Source organism: Idiotropiscis lumnitzeri, chromosome 2 (assembly GCF_059441095.1).
Source record: "Idiotropiscis lumnitzeri isolate Australia: NSW breed Sydney's pygmy pipehorse chromosome 2, RoL_Ilum_1.0, whole genome shotgun sequence".
NCBI classification, from domain to species: Eukaryota; Metazoa; Chordata; class Actinopteri; order Syngnathiformes; family Syngnathidae; genus Idiotropiscis; species Idiotropiscis lumnitzeri.
The window spans coordinates 5,011,056-5,035,403 of record NC_142392.1 but is presented as its reverse complement, the minus strand read 5'-3'; the positions used below and the strand labels follow the sequence as shown (position 1 = coordinate 5,035,403).

At 46.2% G+C, this 24,348-nt stretch overlaps 1 protein-coding gene across 4 annotated transcripts in view; it reads left to right on the top strand.

Annotated features, from left to right (window-relative positions):
• Positions 1-24,348, top strand: part of LOC148341379 (uncharacterized) — a 126,444-nt gene that overhangs the window by 10,266 nt on the left and 91,830 nt on the right. For all 4 annotated transcript variants that reach the window (XM_088288294.1, XM_088288296.1, XM_088288295.1 and 1 more), the window contains one exon: positions 3,777-3,941. In XM_088288294.1, coding sequence (XP_088144420.1) covers positions 3,777-3,941 — 165 coding nt within the window. The remainder of the gene's footprint in view (positions 1-3,776; positions 3,942-24,348) is intronic.

Genomic DNA, 24,348 nt, shown 5'->3' with positions numbered 1-24,348 from the left:
TTCCGCTCCACCGCTTCGCCCTCACCCGCCCTCGAAATTTCCATCCAAACTTGGAGGGGGGGGTCGGCGGATGGCAGCGGCAACCTCTCCCTCGGCATCAAAGTTTTAAGGCTAAAGGGATTGTGCGCATCCTCCGCTTGGTGTGTTTTTGTGCCTAGCGGATGTTTACTCAGCGCTCGAGGTGCTTGCTAGGCCGAGTCCTTTCGCCGCTCGAGTGTCAGCGACTGCCAAGCTGCTTGCGCTAAACACACTGCGGAGAAAGACGGAAAGTCAACAGCTCAATGTTAACTTGTGTGGCCAAGAAGCTGCTGAATTGATCCGCAAAGTGAACTCGGTCCGGATGGTCGAGCTGTTGCTTGGTCATTATTTTTTTATTTATTTATTTATTTTTTATTTTTTTGCAAGCCAAAATGTGATGTTGTAGACAAATATTATAATGATACTCGCATGCATATATTCTTTATCCTCTGTGAAGAACGAATGCTGACTGAAAAGTATCATCTATTTGTGGGTATTTTACTGCCTCCTGGTGGCCAAGGCACAAACAGCAGAAGGAGCAGTCCAATCAACCACGATGCGACTTTATTTGGATTTTGTGGCGCATCTTTGGTTATCTTGACTCTGTCTGGGCTCGCTGACTTACGACACGCCGGGATTGTAACTTACTTGCATGTCATTTGACTTTGCTGTGGATGAATTACGGGAACGGTTCCAGCCCCGCCCCCTCCCTCGACCGTTTGCGAGCCAGCTGCGATGGCGCGCTAATGATGTCGAGAAAGCATGCTGTCAGCACATCCTCCGAGCCGCCGGGGCCGCCGGAGCACGCTTACATAACCGAGCCGGGCCCCGCCGCCTTGTCGAGCCCTCGTCGTTATTAGAGGGCGGAATGAGAGGGGAAAGAGGACAGCTAGAGGAGGAGAGGTTCCCGAATCAAGTCAACATATGCTCATTTTGCAACATCTTGTACGTGGCGTCCAATTTTCCCACTGATCCACTTTCGACGACTTGTGCATCGCTGGAGTCGATGCCAGCTGTAACGTAGACGAATCCTTGGACTGGACTTCCGTAGAATCGTTTGAAGCTAGACGAGCGCTTCTCGTTCTAGTCCGAGCATTTTTATTTGATGGCTTTTTTCCTCACTCGGATGAGGTGTGCTGCATATTTGGCTTCCGAAGACACTTGCAGTCATGCTCTTTGCATGACTCAGCGCTACACGGTGGGCCGGCCCTCGGACCTTAATTAGCCAACCGCTAATTAAGCCCAATTAGAGGATTAATGAAGATGTCGGGTGAGTGTGTGGGAGCGACCTCCCATTCGCTTCGACTACCCGCAGGCGTTCTATCCTGTTTTGGTGTATCCTCTAAGACTTTGTCGACAAGTGTGGATCCTTTTCCACAATCTCAATCTAATCTCCATTACTCCGCTGCACACGGCGCGCTCGCATGGGACGCCGCGAGCGCGGGAAATAATAATACGGGCGCCCTCCGAACGGCTCGCTGGCCTTGTAAAACAAAGTCGTCCGACTTAAAACATTATGAGGGCCGCAGCACATCGAGGCGAGGCGTTTTTATAACGCAAAACCTGCCGAGCCAGCTTTGAGGAAACGTGGCCGTGTGGCTCTCTTATTTGTTATTGCAGAGGGGTGTAAACAAAACACTCCCGGGGTCCACCCGTAAATATTCTGCCAGGCATTAAAATATGCTTCAGAGCAACAACAAAAAAAAAAAAAAAATTGAGGATTCTGTGTTTGTCACAAGGTGAAGGAAATGGTGCCTCTCTCTTTCTCTCTCTCGTCTTGCTCCGCTGTCATGTCTCCCACCGGCATCCCCGCGGTGCTCAACGCTCCGCAGTCAGCTCCTTTGCTGTGTCGTATTTATATGCCTCTAAAACTCTAAGTACGTCTTCGCCAGACCTGCTGCTGCACTATGCTATGCTGCTGTCACCGCAGTAAGCCTGCCGAGAAAAAAAAAAAAAGCCCCGAGGAAGTAAATGGGCTTTCACCTGCATGGCGTTATTGTACCTTCAAGGTACTCAAAGCGTTTTAAGAGTCTCCTCGTTCACCTTCTGAAGACGCAAGATCAGGAGCCACTGGGGGTTCAGCATCTTTCGTCGTATAGCCCGCCAATGATTCATGTCACAAAATCGCCCTAAAACATGAGCTTCAAAGCAACGTCGCTGAGTTCCTGTGCACTTAAAAGCAAGAGTTCTTGAGTCGGAGTTGTTTGTCAGGTGGCGATAAACGAGTGGACCGAATTTCATTGCGATTAAAAGAAGGATTTCGTGAAATGCGTGATATAAATAAAGTTGTCTTGTATGATTTGGTTTTGGATGTTAAAATAGTCCAAAAGATTGCTGGACTAATAATAAGTAGAGGGAACCAAAAAAAAGATTCATATTTTGTTCAGGTCGGAAATAAAGTTTCATAATTTTAGAGTACGATTCATTTGCAAAACCAAGAACTTAGCTTTTTGTATTCATTATAAAAGTTGTTTTTCTTGTTTCTTGAATTTTCTGTTTTTTTTTTTTTTTAATTTTCTGAAAATGTTCCAAAATAACTTAGACCAGGCGTGGGCAAACTTCGGCCCGGGGGCCACATGCGGGCCGTTAAAAATACTTTAAAATGATATGTATTGATTATATTTTATTAAATGTAAATGTATTAACACATCTGCTCTTGGTCCGGCCCCTCTGTCAAATTTTAGGACCCATTGTGGCCCGCCAATCAAAAAGTTTGCACACTCCTGTTGTAGAGCCGAAAATGCTCACTGGTATGCTACACACGTACCAAATTTCACATCAACCCCGACATGCTGGTGTTTAAAAAAAAAAAAACCTCGCCAACTTCCTGTGCCTTTCACCACATTCCGCGTTCGTCAAGACTTTGACCTTGCTTCGTTATACAAGCTGCTTTTACAAAGAAATCCTCATTCATATTCAGCGTTTGCCGACACACTGCATACACCCGACAAGCTTGTGCGAGCTCTCCGCACCGCACGCAGCGGGAAGCCATCACCCATGGGCGGGCGTGCTGCGGCAGCGCGAACACGAGGAGGTGGATGCACCTTGGGAGAGCGACTGCGCTATAACGATGACGGAGACAACATGAAAAGAACGCGGGGAGAAATGTGGCCATTGAGGAATCGGGTGTGCTGTTGCCACTTGTTTCCTGAAAGGGGCAGCAGAGAGCAGGTCTTAAAGAGATACTTTTTTTTGCACGCACACACACACACGAGCATTCTCACCTCAATTTCGCCGACGAGGCCCCGGGAGCTGTCGGTGGGGCGCCCTCGTGTGAAATGGTTGCGGGACGTCTCCGGCGTTTAATAAGCGACGCCTGCCCGCTGACAGCGCCAAGTAGCCAAGGCTAATTGGTGCCGACTGACTACAGACGACGCCTTCGTCTTATGTTCCTGCATCGATATCAAGTGGGGTGCACAATTGCGAGGATTTGTCTTTTTTTTTCCTGTTTGGAATCATTCGCTCTGGAGTCCAAATCGTTTAGTAACGGTAAAGACTAAGGGTGGGACGATGCTTCTTTATAAATACTCCCATCGCACGGTGTCCCGCTGTGCTCATAACGCGCATGCGTCCTTGAATTTGTTTGGTCCAAGCATCCAAATCCCTCGATTTGCTGCATTCCGTGCATCGGCTCTGTCCTCTCTGGCCTTGATCAATATTTTAGCAGACGCCTTACGCAACCGCGCTAATGTGCTGTGTAAGTGTGCAAATGTGCCCGTGTTTGACATTTGGCTGAAATGTCTTTCATGCTGACACAGCCACGGAGGAGCGGCAAAGCGAGCCAGCCCCCCTCCCGACGCTCGGAGACCGTGACCGCTGTGACGCATCGGTGCGTGCCTGCTGACCGTGGACGTCACGAGGAGCATCGGGGGCAGGGGGTCTTCCATGCTGGTAGACCGTGTCCGTCAGCGCAGGTGCTACAGGTGAGTCACTTGCCTGCGGGGCGTGCTGAGGAATCAGTGCACACTCGTCACCAATACAGCTGTACTTGAGTTGCTTGTAGAATGCATAAAACACCTTGAACAATTTTCAAAAACCGCCTTAAAAAAACGTACACAAATAAAAAAATAAAATAAAATAAATACATGGCCGAAATGATACAAGATTTTAGTTTAAATCAGTTTTTCCTCAATTATTTTCTGTTACGCGCAAACAATTCACGCCCCCACCCCACGACCCACTCTCCACCACAACTATAAATAATATTAATTTCGTTGCAAAACCATAATAATACTCGCTGCGGCAATGAGAGCGCCACTACTGGTGTAAATGTGTAATTACACTTTATTGTAGTATGGCGGGAAAAAAAAGCATGTTCCCCAGGGTCATACGTGCCCCCCTCAGCATCTCACTGCGCCCCCCCTCCCAGGGGGGCCCGCCCCTCTATTTGGGACGCACAAATGTTTAAAGCAACCATTTTAGGGTCATTTTTCCAATTTCATGGGGACCTTTAAAGATGAATTTTTCCGATAGCATTTGTCCGACCGCGTCCAATTTTGACTAGACAGACAATTCCAAATGCACTTTGTGTCGACGGCATTTTGTCCGGCTGCAGAATGGCGGTTAAGGTAAGATTTATTTATTGTATGTCAATGTGACCTGCATTAATGTCAGTGTTGTTTATCCAAAGTATTGCCTCCATTCGATACCGGAGAGTCCAATTCTCCGCTGGCTCTCAATTTTCTCCAAGCCCGAGGATAATGAATGTAGCCTGTAGCCAGCGTACTGCCAAGCAATTAGTAAATAATGAACTCGCTTGCTTTCTTTCCCACTTAATTAAGTCTTTTTTTTTTCCCCTCCCCTGACAAACAGCCTCGGCAAGCCTCTTGATCAACTCCCCCGCCATGCGTGCACGGGCCACTCTGAGGTTCCTCCGCTTGAGGCCGTGTGGTCTCGGCGGACCCCCAGGCAGTGCATTACCGTGCCCTTAATTGTTAGCATCACGCTAATCTGAGCCGGAGAGCCTTGTAGTCAATCAGCAGTCGGCGCCAAAGAAACATCAGAGCGTGGCAGCTTGTATTTACGCGTGCGGCCGGGCGGCTGGCCAGCTCGGCTTTCTCTTTCTGTCGAGTCAACAAGTACCAGACGGGAACTTTTTTGGCTACCTGGGTTCATCTCCGACAGATGGCGTCACACTTTTTACATGATGTAGTTTAAAAAAAAAAAAAATGTTTTGAGGAATCCATTTTTTGGGTAACTGAAATGTAAATCAGTCTTAACGTATCGATGCGGTTGTATTGATTAGGCGCCATGTCCTCCAGCGATTGAGGCCCAATTGATTTTATGACTCGACTCAGATCATTCTGCCGCTTCATCTTTAGGTTTCCTGCCTCGATGGGTTGCAGTAGAAAGAAAAAGAAAAAGTCAGTTTTGTTACCATTTTGAGCTAAAAAAAAATAAATAAAATCTGCCTTGACAGGCAGCAGTAAAAAAAAAAAAAAAAGGAAACCAAACTTTTTATGCGACCAATCTGAACATAAAAAAACAAAAACAAACTGGATTCCTGCATTTAGGTCGAACACAAAGTTGCCTTCTGGTACTCGTATGAGGTATTATTTTGCTGCCTAAACAGGCTGCAAGAGAATTTTTTTTTCGCCCAAACCTTGACAAAAAAAAAAAAAAAAAGCGTAATAATAATAATCACATTCTCACTCCAGTCATGTCATCTGAATTTATTCTTGTGCGTCGGGTATCCCGTCGGCGCCCTGTGAGACGCCGGCGTTGGGCTCCGGGGGGAGGTCTCTCCCGGCTGCGGTGCTAATTGCGGCGCAGAATCGAGTCTAGGCCAGATGGAGGGAAGATGGCGCAAATTGATTCCCCGCATTCGTCTTCATTAAGCCTTCCCCTCTGGAGACTTCCGACCATGTAAGAATCTTCCAAAGTCTCGCGGGATGGCCCGCCAATCGGGTGTCAGAACGTCAAAAGGGTAACGACGCCTTTGCCTCTTTTTTTCTCACCTCCTTCGCCTCGCAATCAACCCCCCCTCCCCTTGCCCGCACCGCTCTCGGCCCCCCAGCAGCGTACAGCCCTGTTCTCTGCCACTTTCAATTACAGGTTTCCAGGCTTGCGCTAACAAGGCCCGGAAGGTGCATCGCGCCGTAATAACGCGCTAAGGGGTGCAAAAGTTTCAGTTGAAACTTAACATGAATCGCCTAATCAAAGCATCGAGACCCACCCTCTAAAAGCGCGCCCAACCTAATTTTTGACATCTTTCCAATTTATTCACTCATGCTACCAGATGAGTTAAAAGAAAAAAAAGATCTTTGACGTATTTAGCCGTCAATGGGAGTGAATGAATTTAGCACAGTCGTATCCCGTTCGTCCTCAAAATTTCAACCGAATTGTCGTGACTCTCGTGTCAAATTGTTTATATAAGCTCGGCACAGCTCGCTTATAAATTCCGAGTGGGAAAAATCGCCTCCACTTTGTACGTTGGACGATAGCTTGCTCGGTTGAATGGTGCCATGTAAGCAGGAAGTTTATCTTGTCATGTTTAGCTCAAGCGTTTATTGTGTAATCGAAATTTTCGTACTACGCTCGTCGGATTATACGCCAGTGGATTAAAAGGAAGGCGGGAAGGTGACTTCAGCCTGTCACCAAGTTGGCCATTTTATTTTTCCTACCTCACACACACACACACGCTCACACTTGTCCATCCTTTTCTAGTTTAATTCCCCGCCCATCCATCCATGCATCCATCCATCCATCCGCTCCCTTATCAAGCTTCCGCTCTGTTCTGCAGTGTTCTGCGCTGACATTAAGCCGCTTAGTGCTCGTCTGGTGGTGCCGGATGCCGAGTTTTACTGTCATTCCCTATAAACAGGTACTTTGTGAGTCGCAGCCTCAGCGACTGCTTTCCGCTGCGCGCGCCGCTGTGATTTATGTGCCCACAGCCTGCTAACATAATGCACGCAGCATCGCGGGCAGCTCTCCAAGCCCACAATCCCAGCCGATGAATTATTCCGCCTGTCGTCGCGTACACGCTCTACATATTTTGTGTCTCTTTGCCGTTACGTTGTCGTCCCTTTTTTTTTTTTCTTTCTCGTCGGGCTTGTAATTTAGACGAGGGGAACTTAGTTTGCGGTAAGTTCATTACCAGTGTCAGAGGGCTTGTCAGTCTTGGGAAACACTTTAGGTTGTAGTTTGGATTTGAAGTCATTCTTTCTGCCAGAACTCCAATCCTGGAACTTTTCTGACACACCTTGTGTATTTTCAATCAAAATGTTTTGGATTCATACGCCGGCTGCAAACTTGAAAGCCGATTATAATGCGACTCCATATTACCAATTCCCTTTGCTATCTTGTCTTTTGTCCTCGTTTGCTGCCTGCAGCTGCTTGAGTGTATGCTAAAGCTAAGCCTTGGGCGTGGATGTATAGCTCCTGCTTTTGCATTTTTAATTCCATGTGATGTGGAGCCGGGAGGGGATTTGGCAGGCTCCTTTACGCTTCTCGTACTTGTGCATTTGGAGTTGACCTTTGAACGTCTTCGCATCCGCCGATGGCCTCCGGGTGGCTCCGTTGACGCCGCCTCCGGGTCAACGGAACACACGGCATTAAATGCTAAACATGCAACGATGTCACGTTTGGCATTTCCTATTACCTTTCACTGCCATTGTGTCGCTCTTGTTGTTTTCATTTTCTCCTGTCCCTTCCTTGCTCGTGTTCATTTGATCGGGCTCGCTGTTATTGTGACCAACAGCTTTGCCGTCAGCGCCGTTTGACATGGATATTAGATCTGCCAATCACGGCGTTCCAAGTTATTCAGCTCGATGCTGTGAGCCACGAGAGTCTCATCCAGTCTTTTTGTCCTTACTTCACACCCGCCTGCCAGAATATTCCGAAAGAATCCTGGAGAACTTAATTCATCTCTGCAGATTCCTCAAGTGGTGCACCCTTTGACCACGGAGTGAAACCCCTGCCATAGACAAAACAAGACGGGCGGTAATGCTAACGCACCGTTTTATGTCTATATTTTTTTTCCTCCTAGCGTAGCCTGTCGACGCCCACTCGATTGTGCGCAACCGCCAGCAAAGGCTTTTTATGATACTCCGCACTGTTGACCAGCTGAGGAATCGAGCCAGATGTTTTATTTACATTGTCCCAAACAAACGGGAGCCTATTAGCATTAGCAGGCTAATCAAGTTGCAAATGCAGCTGGCAGATCATCAGGGGGGAGGAAAAAAAACAAACAGATGCTGCGAGTCACTCTTCCAGGGACAGGTATTTTACGTAGAATGACCACACGCACGCTTTAGGAGGGTGAATTATGGGCGGTCCAATCCGTGCTGGCGCTTGAGCAGAAAGTAATCTAGTCACCTTTGAGAATTTTCATTAATGGTCAAGTGTAGAAAAGTAAAAAAAAAAAAAAAATCTGGCCTTTAAAACTGTAATTTGGTGTTGCCGTCTTTCATGGTTGCTAACTCGAGCTTTATTCCTTTCGAGCCCGTTGCGTAGTTCTGCAGACTTTGAAGGGACGAGATCTCCGAGTTTAAATTTAGAAACCTGTTGCTTTTCGGTCCCCGTTCTCTTGACCAGGAAGTATATTAAACCCTTAGCAAGCAAGAGGTGCCCTTTTTTTTGCCATTGGCATTATCAAAAAGTACTTAACGATTTTCTCTTACCGCCATTTCGTAAGCCCTTCAAAGCGACGCAAAAGGCGAATTCGCCCAATAAAATTGGTTTATGAAAGAAAGTCGCCGAGGAGGTGATAAAGCTTGAAAAGGCCAGTCGTGTAAATTGAGTGAGTTTGCCAGCGCGCTCAGACATCCCCCCCACGAAGGCTCCGTAATTCTCCATCACCGCGCTATCTCCGCTCGCTTGTTGCCGTTTATTTCCCGTCGCTTGTCAGCCGCGTTGCCGTTATGTCTCGAAAATATACCCGAGTGCGACAATGCGGGCTGACTTATGGGACAATGTGGATTAAAGAAACAAGGAACGAGCAAAAGAGCCGAAGAGACTAGATTAGCGGCTATATTTATCAAAGACGGCGCGACGCCCGATGGATGGGAGATTAAAAATGACAATGTACTCGATAATATCTGATTTATTCATCCAGGTGACTGCCTCGGTACGTTTCTATATCCTCTCGTCGGCCTATCCGCTAATCTCATAAACCCTTCAACCGGCTTTGTTGGCTTCCGGAACGCCCGCCCCCTCCCGTAGTTTACGCGAACATATGGCGCAAACCACGCCCGGCCGAGCACATCATCCGACCTGCCCCTACGCCGCAATCCCCGAGGATGCTCATACGCTCGAGACCGGCTCGACCTCGTCCATGAACTCACGTTGACCTTCCTCGCAAACGTCTCGGAGAGTTTCCGTCACCACCTACCCCCACACCCACACCCATAGTTCCGAGTCGCTCCTTTTATCCGTCGTGTTTGCCGCCCACGTTCCACGCGTGGATCCACAGGTGGGAAATTAGTGGCGCCCCCGTCTCCCGCCGAGCCATTATTCTCACATCATTTGCTTTTGCGAAAAACAGATGGCGAGTGAAAAGCCACAAGGAGGCAAGTTAAGTTTTACCGTAGCGCCTTGGCGTGATAAAAGTTTGGATCTTCGCCTGCCGTTTTATGCCTAAGAAAAGTGAGACAAACCTGCTGCTAATCACGTCAGGTTTGAACAGTGCTCTTGTATTTTCATTTCCATATCAAAGCGTCTGCTTTGGTTGTTATCGGACTCAAATTTGCCAAGGTCGCTTTTGGTTGCTCAATCTTTGATCATTTTTAGAGACTAACGAAGAACCTTATTGATGAAAGAGGCTAAAATGTGTTGTCTTTTAATATTTCTTTCAAGAAATACTTGAAGTTTGAATGGTGTGTAAGGTCAGTGAAAGGGTCCGGGGTCCGAGTTTAGCATATCAAGGTCTTCTTGCATAGCCGAGGATTTCCACATCCTTTCCTTTGCAATTTCTTTCCAACTTGTGCTCACAATCCAATTTCCTCCATCGCTGATTTTTTTTTTTCTTCCTCCTTTTGATGCCTCTCTGAGGTATCGAAAACCTTTTGGTCCTTCAAACTTCACTCGTGAAAGATGTTGACATTTTGGTAATACACCGCTGTTGTTGATCTGTGTCGGCACTTTGACCTTGTTGTGTCGGCAAGGACTCTTCTCATCTCGTTCCATCTGTCGGAACACCCCCCCCCCCCGTCTGTGCAGTTGTAGAATGGATGCCAGGGTGAACTTTTCCGGGTCGCTAACTCTATCAGGAACTTCTGATTTCTTTCTTTCTTTTTTTTGGGCGAGTGGCTTCAATGATGAGCGCCTCCTTGAATGGGTCTCATCTTCCTGCTGATGAATGCCCGGCGTGATCACGGTGCGAGAAGGCTGAGGCTAAAGTGAAAAAAAAGAGAGCCTGGCAGCGTAATGGCGGTCATTTGTCGCTGCCACATTGGGCCCAGGAATTGAATAAGTTCATCAGTTGGAGGAGAAACGGCATTACTGTGAAAGCCGTCCATAGCCTTTTATTTTTTACTGAGTCATGGCTATGCCCTCATGGCCTAAGTTCAAAGGTTACATCAGAGAAGGTAATAGTCTGTGAGTTGTAGCGGGTTTTTTTTTAGGCTAATTCAGCTCATTATTCCTTTGATTAAAAGCTCTTTGCACGTGTTTGTAATCATACGTTGTGCACTATGTAAACACCCGTGGCTATGTAATCAAGAAATTAAGGAGCGACTGGAAGCTCTTGAACTACAATGTCCCCAACCCTAATTTGGATCTTCCCCCGCTTGTTCACGTCGGTCGTGAGCGACCATTCATGTATGCTGGGATTTACCACGTATTTGTCCATCGCGATGCAATTTGGAAAACTGTCCAAAAAAATGTGTCCAATGAGGAAAATCATGCAGTCTTGTCCATTTTTTTATTTCCAAAACTCCATTTGTAGCCCACCAGTTTATGTTCCAGCAGCTCTCCGTCGAACATAGATGCCTAGATGCTTGACCTTGACAAATCGAGGACACCACACACAAAACACGTCCCGAGTGAATGCGCTGATGGGTTGCATGCTTGAGAGAGTCATGAATTTATGCCCTGCACCGCCGAAGTACGCCGCGATGACCAGTTAGCTCGCTCAATGATTGCTTAATAGATTCTGTTGCGTTGAATCCCAATGTCCCTTCCTATAGGCGCCATTTGAAAATGAAATGCATGTAGATGGAGGTGTTCCTTTTTGATGACCGTATCTACTTTTTGATGTTATGACAATCACATCCACAATTTTCCTTGGCAATAATCCACAACATCAATCGTGACCGGCTCGTTTAATTTACATGAATATTCACCTTGTACCATTTAGTCATACCTCTTGCGCAGCAGCACCAAACCAACCATAGTCCCTTTAAATCCATTTCCAATCATTTTAAGAGGGCAAAAGATGTATTTATTGATCCAAAAAAATCAATAGCAGAAGTGGGTAGAAGTCCGCCCAAGCAGGCTTGTATTTACAGTAATCTGCGCTTGTGAACACACAATTCACTTTAATGGTGGCCTGAACAAGCTTTAGAGTCTGGTCAATGGTTGTGATGATTCCACGGTTGAATGATGTTTTATTTTCTTTGTAACCACCCGTAATATCCAATAAACAGTTAGTTAAAAATTATATATCAGTATTGAGGCTTGTTGCTCGAGGCGGGGTGACCCAAGTCCGGTCCTACATCTCAAACAGGCTGGATGGAGGCTGGAGGACCAGACTTGGGCACACCATCTCGTCTCAGCGATTAGCCATATCATCATCAGACAATCCTGGTAGCATTCCTGGCTGAGGCTGAATTACACGCCACGTACATGAACCCCCCCTGTCCCCCCCCCCCACTTGCTGTCTTTGTCCAACAACTTCGAAACAATAACTAATTCAATCAGGCGCGTGGATTTGCAAAGCCTTACACGGCGAATCTCTCGCTAATCCAATTGCGTCACTTTATGTAAGTGTCCACGCGGTGACATCTGCATTCCGCACAATCCTTTTTGTGTGAATGCTAAAACACTTTTCCTGGATCGAAATTCTCATTTCCCATCCAAACACCTCGCCGAAGTAAAGAGAGAAGGGGGTGGAAGCGAGTGGTGTGAAGAAAGTTCCCTTGGTATTAAGTTGAGTGTGAGTTTTTTTTTTTTTTGTAATAGATGCACGCAGTGATTTTTATGTTCTTGTTCATCCATCTGTGCACTCGCATAACCTGACATTTTAGTGAAGAATCTGAAGGCTTTGGTCACTGGCCGCTGAATGGCAACAACCTTCTCAAGGCTCTCGCTCTCTCATACTCCGCTTTTATCATCTTCGATATCCGCCGTTGAGGTTATAAATAACACTTTGAAGGTTATAAAACCTTTTCTTCCTCTCATTTTCCGGAAGCAGTTGTCCTTACCAACCTGTGATCCTCATCATTTTACATTTCAACGCGTTTCTGAAGATTTTAAGCGATCTGTCCCCCCCATTTACCGAAAAAGTAGCTGATTTCTGCAGTCTGTCTGCATGTGACAAAAGGAAATATAAAATATGAAATCTCCTGATGCATCATTGTGAATGTGAGATTTGTGATAACTATCCTCCTTTTAAAAAGGTATTTTTGAAAGAATTTACCGTATTTTCGGGGCTATAAAGCACACCCACCTATAAGCCGCAGCAACTCCAAAAAATGAATAATAAATAAATAAATGACCAAATAAATAGATAAATAATTAAATAAACAAGTAAATAAATAAATATAAAAAAAAAAAATATGCAAGCCGCACCAGGTTGTAAGCCGCAGTTTTCTATGTTTACTGCATGTGCAGAACGATTTTTGCACATAAAGGTGCTAAAACTGATTGTTAAAACAGTGCCTTTTAACACGGCCCCAACTTTGCTAATTAAAACAGAACAGACCCAAAAGAAAAAAAGTTGAGATTTATTTAGCATATTTTCTGAGCTATAGAGCGCCCCTAGTGGTGAAAGAAAAATCCACAGAAAAGCTGCACCGTTGTATTAGCCGCACGCTTCAGAATCTAGGAAAAAAGTAGTGGCTTATAGTACGGAAAATACGGCAATTTGACAGTCCACGTCTAATAATCCACATTTTTAGGTTAGGGCAGTCTACGGAATATTGTGTATTTTATGATTCCAATCCTACTAAATTCCAAATGTACCCTAATGCCAAAGAAAAGAAGCCATACTGGGACATTTTGGGATGCCAAGGACCCAACGGAGAGCAAGGATGCAGGCTGTAATTACACCACTGACTGGCTGCTCCCTAATGCAGGGAACATCGCAGTTCCAGAGAGAATAGTGTGTATACATCCTTGCTTCTGTGTGTGTTGTGAGAAGGCAAAAACAAATTGCGGTTTGTGCTGAGGATAGATTTACAGAAGGAATTGCACAAGTCGTTTCGGTGTTCGCCGTTACAATGTGTCCTGTTTGTGCAAACAGATCATATTTCGCTGCCAGTGAGGTGTTTGTCATCGTACAAGCGATTCCTTTTGGATGCCTCGTGCGTCGGCGGTGAGATAAGCAGCACGTCTGACTAAATCCCCTTGAACATCATTAAAACTAGTTAAGCAGTGCTTGCGTTCTGAACCAAGCTAGCTACGAGCTAGCAACGAACCATAGCAACCATTTTCATTACATGGTCGTGATTTGTCTCCGTTTTCCATCGCGGGTGACATTTTTGTTTGTTCTCGAATCGATTCACGTCGCACCGCAGGCTACCCCCTCCTCCGGTTCATGATTGATGCGTTCATCTGTGGCCGTATTACGTTCATGACATTTAAGGCATGTGATCTCTGTGAGCGTTATCACATGATCCGGTGTGCTTATCGATACACAACATTCACTCCCGCTAAGACTCGTGGTGTTGTTCATCACGGAGAGTTTTTCGAAGGGGGATTCCTGTGCCCCCTTTTCCGAAACCATTTTGGGAATACTGCACACTTGCTGTGCGTAATGACTATTGATTACTGTAGTAAGAGTTGCGCTAGGGTTGTCCCGCCTCAGGACGTGAGACCCCGCGTGGTTTTAACGACACCAGGACGGAATCAAATCGAACCGGGCGTGGCATCACACCTGCTGCACGAGGTGATTGCAATCATCTTCCGCGGCTTCATCGTGGTTGTCTTGCGGATGTTCTTGCTTGCCCGCAGGAAGAACTCATTCAATTAACGGCGAATGTTCAAACTGCGGTTTTAACACGAGTCCGTGTTCTGTGTGACTACACTTGCCTCTGGGTTGTTCAAGATTGCAAAAGTTCGCCAGACGTCCACCAACACTTCTAAAGTCCGGAGAACATTTGGCGACTATTTGCTACCTTCAACGAGCGCAGACACTCGAAACATTCGCAAACACTCGCCCCTCAGTGGGATACGGGCTTTAGTTGAGTTTTGACTTTGAGATGCTCGCGTCTGTCAGGACTTTCAGAACCGCTACCACTTTTTTCCTTGCTTAGTTGACAGTTTGTGTATGCACCTATTTACGCTTATTATCCCCGTGATTATAAATCGTGGTGGCTGCCAGGTTTGCACACCGGGGTGGCAAAGTGAGCATGAAAGCTCCTGAAAGGAATGGACGCTCGCCCGAGCATGATTAATCGCTTGATGGAGAATGGCAAATGGAGGACGGAGTAATTAAAGAGACGTTTGACTAATATTTGACGGTATGAAGTTTCCAAGTTTGGCCCCCTACTGTAGAATTTGGCGAAGAAGATGGATTGGCAAGAACGGCGTTGTGTCATCTCTGAAATTCAAAGGGACTTGTTTTCACTTGTCCTTGAAGCGTTCGGGTTAGGAGATTAACATGGGTGCTTCCATAACAGTTTTTCGGGTTTGAACTTATTTCGCATCGTTACAACAAATAATCCTTTGATCATAAGGGCGAACAAAACTCAAAAGGCTCATGATGGGCAGTTGGGGTCCGATTCTTGCAACCATCCATTTTCTTCTTCTTATCTGGCTCAGGTTGCATTGGCAACACCTTAAGTAGGTAAGCCGAGACCCCCCTTCCCCCAGCCTCTTCAATCCCGAGGCATTCTCTGATCCCCCCGGGAAATTTAATGTCCCCAGTGTGTCATGGCTCATCCCTCGGGCCTCCTCTCAGTGGGACATCCTTGAAACACCTCACCAGGGAGGCGTCATAATTAGATCCCCAAGCCTCCTCATGTGGTTCATCCTGACGCAGAGGCGTAGTGGCTCTACTCCGAGCTCCTTCTGGATGACCAAGCTTCTCACCGAAAGGTGATCCGGGACACCCTGGAAACTAATTTTTGTCTCTTATGTTGTTCTTTCCACGACGATCCACAGTGCATCGCTGCAGACGCTTCACCAAATCACCTATCAATCTCTCGCCTCCAGACAATATAACTTTCCCGTGTCCTCCTTCCAATGCTATTCGACGTCGGCGCGATCTCATAAAACCTAAAAGTTCACCCTGGTGTTTTTATATATAGCGCCGACCGGTTGGGTTCTACGCTGATATTTTTCCGAACAAATGGAGTGCAAAAGCTTCTCATATATCTGGAGGAGGGCGGTAACCCCCGTGGCGAGATAATCTTAGCTCGGTAAGTGCAAGATGGCGTCAATAAATCACCCGATGTAACCCTCCGGTTCAAATGATTGAGCCTTGGCTCGTCGACTGTAGGACCAGAAGCGATTGTGATGCGCATTATCGCGACAATATTTGATGCCATATCACGCCCCGCCCCCCTCCTTCCTCACAATCATACCTTCACTATCAATAATCTAACCTCTGCCTGAGGTGGATAGAAGATATAACGGAAGCGTTTTCTCTTGCCGTTGTCATGAACGTTTCCTGTTTCTTGTCCTTTTGTGCGATGTTTATGGCCCTTAGGGAGGCGGTGCGGCCGACTTAGCCCATAACACAATGTCTTTAATCCACGTATCGAGAACCATCAGCTGTTATTATTCACATCATTCCATGTGCTGGCGAGATACAACCGAATAAGCCCACGGTATAGAACTAAAACGGGAGATAGGGAGTGGCGGGGTGAGGCGAAATAACATTTCCATCAGCGGGACTGCTCATAAATATTATAATTGTGTGGTTATAGAAAAGGAACGCTGCTGGTGGCGCGCTCAGTGATTGACTTTGAGCGAACGCCGTCTCACCTTTCGGATGAACCGAACACCGACGACGAGAAGTAATAACGTCATTTGCGAGTTCGACATAGAATTGAGCGGATTTCTGCAGGCCACAAAAAAAAAAAAAGACAAAAATACCTCCGTTCATATCATAAGTTGTAACGATCTAAGAGAACGCTCCGAGTCCAATCGCTTTTCCTTGGTAGATAGTGTTGACTTGTAATGTGGCTTTAATTTGCACAGAGAGCCCCTCAAGTGTTGGGGCGCCTCGGGCATAAGTGATTCCTTAAAAAAAGCGGCAATCACCTAATGGCCTCCCAATTCCCACCACTCGGCCTGCTGTCGGCCAATCAGGACCCCGCTGCGATGGACACGCTTGATTTTGCGGGCGACTCTCGCCTAGCTTGAGTAGTTTATTGCTTCCCTCAGCCAGAAAGGGTTTAAAACATGTTTTTTAAAATTTTTTTTCATGGCTCAGTCGCCATCGACGGCTTTTCTGGCTCATCAAATTGGCGAAACTGAAGTCGTGAGGTCGATTACCGGCGGTCAGGTAGCTGATGATCAGATTTTACAGATAAAATACGATCTTAAAGAGCGGAGGAGACAAATATATTCAAAGTCAAGCTGAACTTTGAGAAAGAAAAAAAGCAGCAAACGATTCTGTCTTCTGACTGACTGCGGCGTGCGATTCTCCATGCCCTTTGATATTTTCTAACCATATTTAAATTTGCCCACATTCTGACGTCTTCAGTCTCAACCCCCGATGACTTTTAATCGACAATGTCTCAAAACAACCTTTGTTTGCATACGTTGGTAAATTTAGCATCCAATTAGGTGGAGATTTTATGCCTTTAAATACATCTTTAGAAATCATGTTCAGTTGCAGCAATTGAGGCTCGACCGTCAATCATTTTTGTACAATTGACAGGGACTCGTGATGATATCAATCTTTTATATGCACATCAGTTCCGTGCATATAGCGTCTATATACAGATTTCATATTCATGACTTGGGCCTTGAAGAAATCCTCATTTATGCATCTTGCATGACAATTACTGCCTTACATAAGCAAACCCACTTTATCCCTTCGACATTTGCCGAAACCTCGCGCGACCCACCGTCGGCTTCGCAGGACCTTAAATCACAGCCTCGGAGATGTCGCTCCGATTAATCGGCGTTAATGTCAAAAGACTTCCATCAAAAGCATCATCAAGGCGCAAGGCGGGGGTGGGGATTGATTGCAGCGTTCTTGTAATATATTGCAGCATTTTGGCGGTACGCGGTGGGGGGGCAAGTGCAGAATGCCCACAAACATCGAAAGAGAGCGGCGGGAAAATCATTGAAATTCCTTAATAGAAGTTCCGGCGTAAAAATATATGCGTCAGGCCAAAAAGAAGTCACCGGCAAGCGGCTCGATGCCATCCGTGAATATTTACGGCTTCATCCTTGGTTGAAACGTCGGGATGTTTGGGCCCGTCCTTGCCCGTGTAAGTTATCGGTCAAGTGATGCGATGGGAAAAGGTGCGCAACTCATCATCAGCGACAATAAATAAATTCAGACGGGCTAGCAGTGAGGAGACGTGGATTGGACCTTTTATGTTGTTGAAGTCTCAGGAAATGTTTTTTTGTCTTTGAAGATAGAATTTCTTCTAATTTTTTTATCTTGAATGCTTAAGTGGCCCTGTCAGGATGGAAAGTCATTGCACGTTATTCCCGGAAAGGTTGTGATTTGAACATTTTAGGTTTAGTGTCCTTTCAAGGCAGTAGGAATTTACAGCATTTACAAGAACCTTTAACTGAGACTGAAAATTAAGTGGTGCTCTGGTACGCCCCCTAAAAATCGTAATTATTTTAGTCATGTAAAAAAATAACGAGACCTAAAATGGATCTCAGCTATTGCCACTTGGGCCGTTTTCTACATTGTAAAATCTACATAGCCAATTCCCACACACACTTTTTTTTAGTAATATCGTGAAACATAATTATTAAAGTTTTTTTAATTTTTTTTAAAGTGCGTGTTCAACTTTGCCTCATATCAACATGCCAACTTGTCTTTCCGAAGGCTCATAAAAATCCAATCATCGTCGCGGCTTCTGAAATACAGTATGCATCCGTGTGAGTGTTTTCTTAGTTTGCCGCTGAAGCAACATTTGGAAATTGATGTTTCAAACCAAGCAGGTCCTTTCCCTCTTTAAGCGCTCGCATTATCTAATCGGCGCTTGATTTGCGGGGGCATATCTAAGTGGAATCAAATAATCGTTGCAGCTCCCGCAATACCTCAAACATTAGGATTCAGCATTGGGGGTGGGGGGGTGCTGAGTGGACTGCTAATGTGCCGGCAATTGAGATCTTAAGTGTCCTTTCACACTTTAATCAAATTGATAAGGCGGTCCGACTGCAAGGGCAATCTGGCTGTCCTCTGCGCGAAGAAATCCTCGGCTGCGGACCGTCGGTGTCGCTCCTCCATTCTGTCGAGGTAAATCAATTACGCTTTAATTGCTCGGATGGATTGTAGCCTTTGGCGCCGAGGCAAGCGTCCGATGAACCTTAATAACCTCATGATATTTTCCACATGACAGCCATACATGCGCTATTTGCATCGCGGCACAAAAATGTGTGCATAGGTGCGCTCGTTTGCATTTAACCTGAAGCCAAGCAAACTGCGCCAGAGTTCACCGGCAACAGGATCGAGATAACTGCAGAAAATTTCAATTTTTTTTTTTTTTTTGGGGGGGGGGATGCTTTAACTTCAAGGGCATTTGTCTGCATTAAGCATTTAAATTTATTCGTACAGGAAGATTTGGAGGTGTCTTACATTTCACTGTCTGCTCGTTTCCTTCTCTCTGGAGATGACACATTTTTCCGATCAACATTTGGTCGCAGCCCGCCCTTTTCGGCTATCTTTCCATCCCCGCGTTTGGATTCCATCTGAGGTGCTGCAAGCCTCTGATCATACGTCTCTGGCTGCCGCGATAAAGCCGCCGGAGATCAAAGTCTGCCTTTACGTAATGACGAGGGAGATGATGATGAAGACGTACAGGAGAGGGAAAGGCACGGTGGATTTGGTTAAATGAAATATTGACACTTTACCTGAACCCTCTTTTTCTTCTGTTGGAGACTCTCCTATACACTCGGTCAAGTAAACATGATTTCAAGAAGTTGTTCTGCTCAAACGGTACACTCGCCGGACACTTGGGAGCCAAACCAAGAGCTGCATCAAAGGTTCTGCTTTAATGCGGTTGCTTTCTAAAATTCCGTCCCTCTCAAACCATGAAGGACAGCGATGCGATTCGCCCTCATCTTAATATGACTGATGTTTGTTCACTTCCTTTCGCCGAGGGCTTTATTTCCCCCTCTATCACCTCCGAAACAAGAGCGATGCGGCACATTTTTCCCTCTCGTCCGGCGCTAAAACTCCCCAGGTGCGCGTCAAACGGCCCGCCGAGACGCATTCAAGTTCCTCCAGCAGTGTGTACAGAGAGAGAAAAGGAAGAACAATATCTCTGGCTCGTACACAAATGGAGTTTGACAGAATAAAAAGAAAAAAGAAAAAAGAAGAAGAAGCGACCTCCAGATGCCTCGTCTAAATGAGCGCGACGCGGGGAGGAATTGAAAATTTTCACTGATTGTGTTGCCGCATCCAGACAGGTTTATGCGAAAGGAACGGATTGCAGAGGCCCTACTGTTACTCTGGCAATTCCAAATCTGCCTTTTCTCCTCAGTCCAGCCTCTCATCTGTTCTTCTTTCTTATGCTTTATTTTTTTTTTTTTATTATCCATTTTCCTCAATGACAGTGGTTTAATGAGCTTTTCCGACACTGTCTCTCGAAACCCAATCTCTTTACCTCCGTCTCGGTGGGCTTGTCTTCCGAAGCACCGACGTAACTGCTGCTGCATTTGCCCTATTACCGTATGTTAACCCCTCTGGAACTCATCAGTCGCTTCATTTTTTTTTGGTTTGGCAGCTTTAGTTGGCACAACGGATGTAATGCGTTTAATGGACATGGGTGTAGGCGTGGGGGTGGCGGCACTTAGTTGTCATTCGTGTCTGAGGTGGTTCTGAGGTCCAAATGCGTGCCACGTTAATATTAGAAGTGCAAACCCCTCAGCATCTTTAAACTAATTTATTTCCAAATACCGTATTTTCCTACTTTTTTCATAGATTTTGAACCATGCAGCTTTTCTATGGATTTTTCTTTCACCAGTAGGGGCGCTCTATAGTTCAGAAAATACGCAAAATAAATCTGGATTTATTTATTTTTTTTCTCTTGGGTCTGTTCTGTTGTTGTGTTAAAAAGCACAGTTTTAAGAATCTGTTGATGTACCTTGATGTGCATTCGCACGACAAAATCGTTCTGAACATGCAGTAAACAACACATTTTTTTTTCAACATAAAAAACTGCGGCTTGTAGTCTGGTGCGGCTTGTCTACTGTTATTTATTTATTTATTTATTTAGTCATTTATTTTTATTTTTATTTTTATTTTTTTTGGTGGGGGGGTGCTGCGGCTGATATAAATCTTGTAGTCCGGAAATTACAGTACTCTGTTGAGTTGCGTCGGTCCGCATTGCAACCGTTGGTGGCGGGGAGGCGAGCGACGGGTGTTGCTCCAAATCTGATTAGCGCGCTCAACCTTTTAGATTTGATAAGCTCGCTCGCTTGTTTATCCACCTCTCCCTCCCGGAGGCATTGATAAGCGGATCTATTATTTACAAGATGCCCGTTTTAACAAGCAAGCCCATTTGGGTTTAACAGGCTCTAACAGGGATCGGATAAATGGGGTGGAGTGTCATCGATGCTAATCAGAGCGTCGCGGCTGCTTCCCGCGGATCCGAAAGGATGGGTTAGATTTGATGTTGGGCTTTAATCACCCTCCTTTTCCAACCCCCCTAGAGTTTTGTGGGGTGTTCGCTTCTGATTCCACCCCGCTGTTAAACGATTTTCTCTTTTGTTGTCACTTGTGCCCCCCAACTTTGTTAATCTTGACCTGTTTTTGTGGGGCAAACTGCACAAAAGTTGTTGGTTAAAAAAATGGGTGGAATGGAACCTGAGACCACTGAGCCGATGTGACAGTGACTTTAGATGTGGGTTAAACAAATGTGGATTATTTTATTTTATTTTTTGCGAGGAATGTCAGGTTGTTTCCTCAGGGAAAAGATGGCTGTGTCAAAAGAAGTCAGTCAGAGGAAGAAGTCACTTGATCCATCAACACGCGAGTGGGCGGCAAGTACAAGTGCATGTGCTTGTATGTGTCATCGCGCGTGCGACTTGTGCATCGGCAGTGCAGTGTGAATTTTGACAGTAACAATGTCGGAGCCTTGCAAACTGCCAGACGGCGAAAGCGAGAAGTAAAAAAATGTGATCTCTGCAAAACCGCAGGAACCCAATCATGTCTTGTGCCGCGTTCCGTGTTTGCCTTTTGCCTCCTCGTCAGTCTTCTCGGTCAGCGTGTGATGCCGTTTAACACAACAGCGGGTCAGCCAGGTTCACACTCACCCAGGAAACGGAGTTCGCCGGCCTGCCCCGGGCCGAGGGCCCTCATCCAAAATGGAAAGCATTCGTGCCATGATGTTCGAGTTTTCTTCCACTCTCGTTCTACAAAGGTTGCATTGCGCCCATTCATTCGCAACGCAACGCGTTAAGAAAACATTTTTTTCCCCCCTTCTATCCTTCGTAGAAGAAGGAAGGTGCCTCACTGACACGTTCATTGTTGTCAAGGTGCTGCGGTTTAATGGGAAATTTTACACAATGGCAACTGTTGACTTGACTGAGATTAATAGACGGCCCGGTGTCAGCAATGGAGTGACTTTACCATAACAATGGCCACAATCCATCAGCGACGCAGTCCAATTGCGTGTTACTATGAAATAATCCATTACAGGCAACAAAGGGATCGTGGCGGCACGCTGTCATCCCGATGCGTATCCTGTCCCCGCGGGGTTGTGGCGGCAGGAGGTGGAGGGGGGGGGCGGGGCTAACTACCGCTCCTCCTGCACTAAGATAGAACCACGTCACACGCAAGGACAGTGGCGTTCCTCGGAATTGCTCGTCACACGCTGGCAGATTACCGCGCCGGGTTCGTAAATGTAATGGATTAGCTCGTCCTAGCGTGTTAGCGTGACTTCAGGCGCTCGTGCTTTAGCATCGGCGTGAACACGACAAATCTTTTTTTTTTTTTTGCTGTTCCAATGAATCGATTTATAGACGGTAGATTTATTAGAATAGTCTTTGTTCTTTCATATATACTGAGTGGCGAGTTGAAATCCTCGACCAGTGAGATGATACCTTTGAATGTGATAATTCTCTAAATGACGTTAGGGTTCGGGAAAATCTGTGTAAAGATACCGATGCCATACCATACCATATAAATATGAGTGCTCACATCTCCTGCCAGACGAGCCAAAGCACAACTTCACAACATCGCCGCTTCCTCCAAATAATTGCTTTCTGCCTCTTTCATGTTTGCATCAAAAACAAGAAAACTGCCTCTTTTATAGTCGGACAAATCTCCCCAGTCCTTTTCCATTTGAGTCCCTTCTCTTCATATCTCTCACCAGCATCCTTCAAACGGCTCCCATTCTGTCGACGTTCACGTCTTGTGTTCGCCATCTCTCCTATAATCTTTCTGCTTTGTAGTCATTTCACAAACATGCAAATGGAGACGGCCCTTTTTTCAAGGGGCGGGAGGGGGTGGGGGGACAAAAAGCCGCAGAATCTCCCGGGATGGTTTGCGTTTGTCGCCTGCGCATCTATCTCGCTAAACGCGGATGCCCAACGTCATTAGAATGTTGCTGGAACAAGTGACGTCCTTGAACCTACACCTTTCCATCTTCGTTCTCCCTGTTGCTATGGCGCTCCAGGCAACCGGTACAACATGTGGCGAGCCTCCCGCCGCTGCGCTCCATTACAGCTTGAGAGCTGCCGCTTTTTCTTTTTTTTTTTTTTTTTGCACCATCTCCCCGCTTTGCTCTTGAGAAAGTGTGTCATGATTTTCCCCTCCTTGACATCAAACCCCTGCAGCAGCACTCGTGCCAGCGGTTGTCTTAACCGCATCAGGGGGTGAAAGGTAACCTCTGCATTTTGAGCTGGGGCGGCATCTCAATCCACTTAACTGTGAACCGAATAGAGATGTTTCACAGGCAAAAGCGTCAGGGCTTCTCGGCAGACAGCCACATTTGGTTATTTGTTGCATTCTTTGTATTTTGGTTTTAATGAGCTCTGCGAAATGAAAGGAATCTCAATTAAGTCATATATTTACGAAGAAAAACAATACAATCTGGCATTGACCCGAGTCGGGTCTGTGGAGATTTTTTTGAGAAATCTCTAATTACTTTTTAATGCTGATGATGATGGTCTTCTTGGCGATGGGCGGTTCAAACTCTTTGCAACTTTTACTTCGAACTTGGCTTTTATCAACTTGCTGATTCTCAAATTTTGCTGTGTTTCCGGACACTGGGCCGACGACTGAACTTTGACTTCTCCCCCCCCCCCCCCGTCAATGGCAGTGAATGAGTTAAGATGCGTGGCTTTGTTCCTCGGGCTGCTATCTGCTTTGACCGTGTAGTTGCCGCGCTCACAAGGGCACTCATGCATTCTGGCAATAACCTTTAACGCGCACGGCCCAGGTCAGGCCTTCCACTCCAATCATTTGGGCCTGTTCCTGTGGTATTTTACGGCTGAGTCCTGGACTCTCCATGGCAGGCTGGAGGCTGTTGTGAAACCTGCCAAAGTTCCTGCATATGACGCCCAGACCAGGGAATCTGGGCACCGGGCTCCAGTTGGCACGAGGTAACTGAGAGCGGTAAGCACTTTGGACGTTTCGCTCTCTCTTCTGCAGTAATAACCTCAAATCGAAGCACGAGAGTGGCGAGATTTTCCAAAATGTATTAAGTGCCATTTTCTCAATTGGGTGCGACCGACGACTCGATGCCAGTGGCGAAAAACCGCACGAATTGCTGCCACTGCTGGATTGTTGAACAGTTGGAGACCCGTCGAGGATCAAAACAAACAATTTGACGATCCTAAATCAAAGCAGATGACATGAGTCGTTTTTGGCTCTCAAGACATTTTGGATGGTTGTCGGCAATCAATCTTTGCCGGAAGACTTTGAGCAAAGTTTTTTTTTTTTGCGTACAATGCTGTCAGAGCCGCTCCAGAATCTTCGAGCAAGTCTTCCCAGAACAGCCAAAGCTGTTAGAAGTGGAGACCAACTCCATATTTCTTCCCATTTTCACTTGTTGTGAGCGTAATGCCTTTGGCCATAAAAAG